The sequence below is a fragment of the Melospiza melodia genome, chromosome 20 (genome assembly GCF_035770615.1).
Source record: "Melospiza melodia melodia isolate bMelMel2 chromosome 20, bMelMel2.pri, whole genome shotgun sequence".
Taxonomy (NCBI): domain Eukaryota; kingdom Metazoa; phylum Chordata; class Aves; order Passeriformes; family Passerellidae; genus Melospiza; species Melospiza melodia.
The window spans coordinates 3,717,387-3,725,561 of record NC_086213.1 but is presented as its reverse complement, the minus strand read 5'-3'; the positions used below and the strand labels follow the sequence as shown (position 1 = coordinate 3,725,561).

The 8,175-nt window shown below is 43.0% G+C and overlaps 1 protein-coding gene across 4 annotated transcripts in view; it reads right to left on the bottom strand.

Moving 5' to 3' along the window:
* Positions 1 to 26: 26 nt before the first annotated feature.
* MED15 (mediator complex subunit 15) overlaps positions 27 to 8,175 on the bottom strand; it is a 28,163-nt gene continuing 20,014 nt past the window's right edge. For 3 of the 4 annotated variants that reach the window (XM_063173206.1, XM_063173209.1, XM_063173210.1), the window contains 9 exons: positions 5,580 to 5,722; positions 4,576 to 4,703; positions 3,536 to 3,670; positions 3,085 to 3,148; positions 2,865 to 2,931; positions 2,240 to 2,400; positions 1,937 to 2,103; positions 1,703 to 1,801; positions 27 to 1,587 (listed from right to left, as the gene is read on the bottom strand). In XM_063173206.1, coding sequence (XP_063029276.1) covers positions 1,451 to 1,587; positions 1,703 to 1,801; positions 1,937 to 2,103; positions 2,240 to 2,400; positions 2,865 to 2,931; positions 3,085 to 3,148; positions 3,536 to 3,670; positions 4,576 to 4,703; positions 5,580 to 5,722 — 1,101 coding nt within the window. In that variant the 3' untranslated portion in view covers positions 27 to 1,450. The remainder of the gene's footprint in view (positions 1,588 to 1,702; positions 1,802 to 1,936; positions 2,104 to 2,239; positions 2,401 to 2,864; positions 2,932 to 3,084; positions 3,149 to 3,535; positions 3,671 to 4,575; positions 4,704 to 5,579; positions 5,723 to 8,175) is intronic. The other variant, XM_063173207.1, reaches the window with a different exon arrangement.

The window sequence follows — 8,175 nt, the reverse complement described above, 5'->3', positions numbered from 1 at the left end:
GAGCAGTGCAATGTCAGCATCCAACAGAGGAATAATAATAAATTTATTACAGTAGAAACAAACAGATAATGCATTAGCTCATGTACAAAATCCTGACAGCGTTCTGCTGCCTCAGTCAGTGCTCACTAAGTACCCACATTTAAAAACATCCTAGAACTGATGACACCACATGGATTTACAGAGGTCACAGCAATTTCTTGACACTGCTGTAAGAGAGCCCAGCTACTCTTTGAGGTTTGCTGCACCATACAGAGAGGTGGGGCAGGATATAATTGGAACATCTGATATTTGAAATTCTCCTGCACCTCGGGAACTCAAGAAGGAGCAACTTGGACACATGGGGAAGTATGAAAAATGCATTAAATTAGAGTTACATGTGGTAAGTGTTTTCATTCAAAGTGCCCACACTAAGGCAGCTGCTGACTGATCTGAGTGCCCACCACAGCTGAAGGCACAATGGATTAATTGTCAGTTCCACTCCTGAGATGTTGTTTTTTTGCCTTTTTTGTTTAAACAAACTGATGTAGTATAGAAACACTTTCAGTGCACTGCATTAACTCCCACTGGAAGCCAGGTGCCTCAGAAGGAATCTGAAAGGAAGAAATGCAGCAACAAACCTGCTGGACTCATCATGTCACTTGGCCTTTATGCTGTTGGTTCCCCCATCTTTATGTGCACATTTAGTGAATTTACAGAGCAACTCAGTGTGCACATCAGGATCTCTTATTTCTCATCAACCTTACTCAGCTGGGGTGAGAAACCTGGTCCATGCTAACCAAAAACCATTTATACAAAGTTGCATTTAAAATAAGCTACAAAAGGTTTTATAAAATTAAACCTTTTTTGCTCTGTTTGGTTCCACATTCCCACCCCCAAGCATAATTATGTAGATTTATCTCACATATTTGAGGGATGCCATAAAGGATGTTATTTATCCCATCTCTGGGCAAAGCTAATTCATAGTCACAAAGATTTCCTGCACCCACTGGCAAGTTTTGCAAGCACATCTGAGTTGCAGCTCATTTATTTCTGGGGCAGTGTCAGGTCACAAAACATACAGTGTGAAAGAAATACTGGCACTGAGCAAACTTTGAAGCAAATTAGGACATTTTTCCCTACCCCCTCTTATACCAGACTCCCTGATGGAAGTCCACAAATAATTTCTTCTCTAAGAAGACAATAAAAAACTCATCCTAAATACAGTCTTGAGAACCATATATACACATTTTGTATATCTGAAAATGCTGGCAAAAGTCCACAGAGGCAGAAGATAAAAAGCATGAAAGCTAAGTCTAACCTCAGGTTCTCTACTGAACCTGCCAACCTAGGAACAAAACAACATAAGGCTTCTTTCTTCTGAAGTCACCTCCCATGCTGTGGTTTTGCAGTGGCTTGTGGAAGATGTTGGCCAGCTGTTGAGGGCTCCTCCTGGCTGCATGAGCAGGAGCTGTTATGCAGCAGACAGACAGGCCTGGCGGATGCTCTGTGCCCAGGTGTTCAGCAGAGCTGTGACTGAATGCTTGTCTGGCAGCTGCAAGAGCTTGGAAGTCATGTATCTGTACACTGACTGCAAAAAGGGATTGGCTGCTGGAGAAAAAAAGAGGTAACAGATAAAGGAGGTTGTTGTAAAATCATATTTAAACATTAAAATAAAATAAGTGTTCACACTTCCCCACTACTGGCACACACACAAATGTCATACCATACTGCCTGGGGTTCTTTATCCACAGAGGGCTCTGATCTGGATAGTCTGCTGGAACACTGAGCTGGAGTGGGGGGACATTTGGAAGATTCTTGTCATCTGAAAGGCAAACACACTTCCATCAGGGCAGAGCATTTCCTGCCAGACAGGAGGCTTAGTGCACAGCTGAGCTTGATTTCTAGCCTGTGAACCCCAGGGAGGAACCAGAGTGCACACCTCCCCCTTCCTTCTTACCTAGCTTGCATATGAGATGAACTGTGCCATTATTACTGCAGTGTGAAGGGTCCAGGTTCACCAGGAATTTAGGATTTAATCTTGCAACTTCTCCTTGTAGGACATTTGGGATGGTCTGTCTTTCATCCTCCTCGTATTTCCGCTTCCGAGGGGAAGCAACGGGGGCCCTGTGTACAACAACACAGCCCACAAAAGGAATCATTAAACATTCCAGACACGAAAAAAGGAATCCACAAACCCATCTGTCCTTTGAATGATTCCACAGAGGGATTTCTGCTCCACCCAGAGCAGCTGGGTACGTACGTGATGGGCTGCCCGTGGATGGCCGTCATGGCCGGCATGAAGGTGCGGTACAGGGAGTGGTTGAACACGGGGGAACGGATGTTGGCCAGAACAGCATCCAGCAGGGGCTGGCACAGGTACTGCTGCTTGGTGGGGGGCACTGGGGGAGGTGGTGGAGTTGGCTGAAACACAACAGAAGCTTTAATCATCACCAAAAATAGAAATATTTACTGTTGAGTCTGAAAAATTTTATAGCGGTAAACTTCCGATGCAAATGATTCTCAAAACTGTACATAGTAACATTAAGGGAGGAAGTAAACAAAAAAACCATAGGCAGTTTTGGTTTAGGAAGGCTGTCCTGAAATTAGCCACAGTCCAAAGAAACATTTACTCAAGTCTTTGCACACAGCACAAGAAATTGAAATTCACTCAAAAGATGCAACTTACACGAAAGTACATGCTTGCCCATTTTTTCTGTTTTCTTATTTTGTCCAACCTTACTTGAAGTTTTAACAGCATTGAGTAATAAAACTCAGTAATAAAAACTGTAAAAATGAGTAATAAAAACTGCAAAAATGATCCTGGCCAAGTCTTAACACCTTTTGGAATGAGTTGCTTATCTCTGCTGCCACAAAGCATTACATACCACAGCCATATCGTTTTTCAGCTTCTCCAGAGCAATTTCACATTTCTGCAGCGTCTTCAGGGGGCACCTGTGGGAGAGGAGAAATTTCATCCACGTCAGCCACCAAACAGGCACCTCAGCTGGAGTTTCTGCTGTGTGAGCCCCAGACAGCCTCTGGCAACAGGGCTGGGGCCAAGAGCAGATTTCTGCCCCAGCTGGGAAAGCTGACAGGAACAGTTACCGTTTGGAAGGGTCTGTCAGGATATCCAAGAGACTCTTCATTTTACTCAGGTCCTTCTTCCTGTCTGAAACAGTGTGAGAAGCAAACACTGACTACAAGAAAAGCTTCCGTTCTTGCAGACAGAGATACAGTCAAAATGAAAACATGAGCCAATACTAAAGAAAGTAGTGAGGATTAAAGATCTTTCATCTAATCCCAAGTATATCCAAAGCATGAACTCTACATGTTTCAAAACCATCAGAAGTAAAAAAAAAAACAAACTGATGAGAATTTAAGGATAAGAGTTTTGCCCATTCCTCACACTAAAGTCTTTAGTTAGAAGCAAGAAAGAACAGCTCTGACATTTTAAATCCCTGGAAAAGAAGTCACCACAAAAGACAAAGTATTGCTTCTCCCAGCAGGTAAGAGAGCTCACACAGGTAAATGCATGGCCAAATTCAGGAAACCTCACCTTCATTTTTATCTATTTTATTGATCATCCTCCGGAGTGGCTCGATGTATTTTGAAAGTTGTTTGAGTTTTTCCAGGTACTGTTGCTCCTCTGACTGACCAGAACTGGCTGGACTCATGACAGAATTTGGATTTCCTGGCAAAAAGGAAGACTGCATGTCACAGGGTGATAAAAGATACTTTTATCTTTTATCAGAACATTACTCTTAATTAATCTTGATCTGAAACGTGGCACTCTCAAAGTGTAGCACATGTCAAATATCCAAATCTACAACTGGATGCCCTCCATAGTTTAGGTGCTTGCCCAACCTCAAGTTTTCATATGGAAATAACATGTCCTATGGGCAGAACAGCAATTCCCACTTAATACATATTTTTCTGCAAAGTTCCACATACCCATTTTCTAGGTCTTTATTTTGCTTTCACTCTGATGCTTTAAACACAAAATAAACAAAATAAATTCACAGCGGTTTTTGTTAAGTGGTCCTTCCCTATCTGCAAAGCACACAGCAGTGGTAGGAGAAGGAGCCAGTCTGTGATACCATGAATGGAAGTGACAAACTGCTTATTCTGACTGGGAGGGAAGTGCCAAGTGCCAGAGGACACCTGGGAAGGTGTTCTGGAGCAAAGCAGCCTCATGCCTGGGATGAGCTGTAGTGCTGTCTGGGATGAAGTGGTTTTGTCCTTTACATCTGCACAGCGTCACTAAGCGTTCCTTCCTGTTGGAACTAAGGAATCATTATGCCTCTATAAACTTGCTCCATTAAATTATCATCCTTTTTTTCAAAGACTGGGGATGTCAGAAAAACCCACTGGATAGTTCAGTGATGAGAAAAGAGGTTTCAGTGGATTTTGATTTGGGAATCCAAGCAGTTCTGTTATGTGGTGTGTGTGACCTGCTCACTACCTGCAATACCAGCTCCTACCTAGAGCTCTTGGAAGTTCACACTGTGCCAAAAGGAACAGGTTTCCCAGGAATTATCACAGTTCCCAAAACACAGCCCAAGCCCTGGAGTGCAGCACAGCTCTCAGATGATTTACCTGGAGTGTTGAGAGGACCTGGGGATGGGACACTGAAGTTCTGGGGTGTTCGTGCAGCTGCTGGGCTCTGTGATGGCTGTGGAGAGGGACTGGGGAGAAAGCTGCTGGGTGATGGAGCAGGGCCAGAGCTGGAAAATAAACATAAATTAAACCTGTCAGAACCTGACAAGGAAAGATCCTCAGCCTGGAAGCAGATATGACTTTAGTTGTTGGGATCTCTAGCTGGTCAGTGACCCTGAGATTGTTGAAAGTCTCTTTTCCCAGCCCAGTGCTTGAAGAAAGAGCCAGAGCTCTTCATTTCTCAGTCTCAAGGTTGTTCATTGTATTTTATCTATAAAATTCTTTCTCCTGTCCTGCCAAGGTCCATTCAGCATGACAGTCAGAGGCATTCAGTGTTACACTAAAAACTAGGTGTACATTATTTACAATTACTTTCCAATACCTATGTTAGACAGTGAGCTTCTATTCTAAACCAATCTGTGAGTGCCAACATCACAGCAGAAGATGGAGGCCAAGAAGAAGGAGAAGAAAGGCTGAACACACCCAGTTCCCTCCATCTTGCCTCCTGAACCCCCATACCAAAACCCCAAAATCTACTTTTCCACCTTGTGATAAATTCACTATCATTCTACTTAATTTGTCATGGCTTGCAGATCTTCATCTAAGGTTGGTAATTTGCTCCACGGGTCATAATCAAACCCACAGGTGTTTTGGGCTCTGTGCCAGGGTCTCTGAGGGGTCCTGGCTGCTCAGGACAGCCAGAGGGATGTCCTGGCTCCTGACACTTAGTAAGCATCATTATGGCAGCCTGTAGTTCTGCCCTGGTGAGATTTCATACACAGACTCTTTATGTAAAATGTGACTTTTCAGAGTGAACTCAGCACAGTCTCACCAGTGGAGCTGGTATTAACATTCATTCATTTCAACAGAAGCAGAGTAAGGTTATTGAATATTTCTGAAAACCTCCCACCTGTGGCATGAGCAGAAGCTGCAGTGGGGCTCACCTGACATTGGAGTTTGGCTGGGAATTGGGCTGGCCTGGCTGAGGAGAGGGCTGGGGCTGAGGTGGGGGAGGCATGGACTGGGGAGTCTGAGCCTGCTGCACAGGAGATGGGGAGGACATCATGGTGATGTTGCTCTGGCTGACCTGCAGGGTGGGAACAGACACCATCAGCAACAGCAAAGGGAGCAGAGCAGGGGAACCTAACTACAAGGCTTTACCTGTGGAGAGAAGAGTTCCTCAGGCCTACAAGAAATGAAAGCATTAGTTTCCTTTCCCCCCACAAGGACACTCCCACCTGGATCACTCCTGAAGCTCTCAGGGCAGTAAATTCATCAACTTCAGTAGAAATGACCATTAAATCTGCACATAACCTGAATTAACTGCATAACAATTATTTTTCACTGCCCAAACCATCATGTTGCAATTAAAATGTCAGAAGTGCAATGTGAAAAACCTGTATTTTATTAGAACTAAAGAAGAGCAGGAAGAAAAGACATTTCCCATTTGATAATTAAGAGTCAAAAACCCCTCCTTATTTACACATTTTAATTACAGCCTTCAAAGGTCTGTCAGACTCTGCAGCTTCTCAACTGGTTTTCTTTAGGAAGAAGGAAGAAAGAAAATTAAGGAAGCCAAATCACCAACACCTTATTTAAATACTGAAAATCTGGGTTGAGATAAAAACTCCAAACTGAGCAGCTGGGTGGAATAAAAATGAAGCAGCTTTCTGACCTTTGGAGAATGATGAGGTGTGCCTAAAGGACAAAAAGGCAAGTAAGAGCATTCCAGAACAGCACCAAACAACCAAGTTTATTCTGTACACCCTGCAGTGCCAGAGGAACACTAAAATTTGAGCAACTTCTCACATTTGTTCTAATTCACATTTTTCCCCTTAATCACTTAAAACCAAACAAGAAAACCTGTGCAATGGCAGAGGCATGGGACAGTAATGCAAGTATTGAGTGATCACATTTGTTTAAGGAGCATGCAGAGTTCTTATGACTTGAGGCTATAAATCAGGACATACAAAGATAAATGGAATTAGCCTGCAGAGATTGTGGCTCATTAACCCATTGTCCATTCTGTAAGTCACTGATGAACACCTTGGAATTAACAACTCTTTCCCTCAGTCTAAACCATTTTTAAGGGAAGGTTCCAGTAAACCCACAAGTCCCAGGCACATCACAGGCACTGCAAACTGGTGTTGCCATTCACTCTCTTGTTAAATAACCCAGCTGTATGCAGAGGACAAGATATTTAGCACACTGAAAAATATTGCATTGTCTGCTTCTGCATGGACACACTGACTGCAACAGGAGCTGCTCTGCTTGGTGCCTCACACTGCAGCCATGCAAAAGGTCATGTTCCCCTCCAAAAAGGCACAGACAATCCCAGCTCAGTGTAAAACTACTCATCTTGAAGACACCAGTTTGTCACCCATTACAGAACAGCTCAAAACCAAATGCAGCCTGACACACTATGATTTTTTTAATCTTCAATAACCCCAGTACCTTTGCAACCTCTCACACAAAGTTAATATTAATACATGGAACAAGTGAGGCTGAAATTAAATATCTTCCTTTTCTCCATAACCAAAACTACAGAGCCTGGGCTTCTGTTCTCCAAAGGAGGTGGGTTTTTTACCAGCACATCTCTCCTCAACAGCTGGAAAAGCCTTTCTGAGGCTGAAAGGCACAGTTTGCCTCCTGCAGACACCACGTGTGGAAGGAAGGATGGACACTGCAAAGAGCATTCCCTGATCCTTCACAAGACCATTTAATGTGCTATCAGACAGAAAGGGATTTGGAATTTACCCCTATGGGTACTGCACCCATTTCTCATCAAGTCAGACTAACACCACCTGGAGTGGTTCATGTCTTCCTGAAAATCAGGTCCCTGTTAAGTGTCTCAAATTGGTTACAAAAAGGACTTCTGAACACTTAAAGCCTTGTGTTTTGGGAAGGAAAGAGAAATATCTCATTAGGTTTTCTGCCAGATTTAAGTTGCTGTGTGTAATTCAGCACCAAGGATATTATTTACATTAATTTACAAATGCTGCAGAAAAGTGAAGGAAAGGACACGCAGCATTTACTGTGCACAAAAGCACTGGATGAACTGCAATTTTTGCACTACCCCTTCTCATCCAAATACTTGCACAGGCAAACAGATTTCCTCTTTTCCAGGTTTGCTCTCTGCCACCTTCATTTCAGAACAGCAAAGGCCAATGCTTAACAGTAAGCAAAATTGTGATATTTTCAAAAACGTGCATTCAGAAATGTGCAGTTCTGAACTTACTGTCTTGGTTTTATTTGACAGCAGTTCATTGGCCACATCACTTCAGAACAAGTTTAAAGATGATTTCAGATTTAGGCTTCTACATTGTTTGTAGGATAAAGATTAAGACTGTAACAATTTAATGAAATTTCAACTTCTAGGGAATGCTCTTTGCAGCTGAGTAAAAAGAAGGCTTAAAAAATAAGAAAAACAAACAAACACACTACAAAAATAGCTATGAACCCAAAAGACAAAAACTCCCCTCCTCCAGAGTTTTAACTCCACTGAATGCATTCAGCTCCAGAGTTGGGCCATGGTTAGTG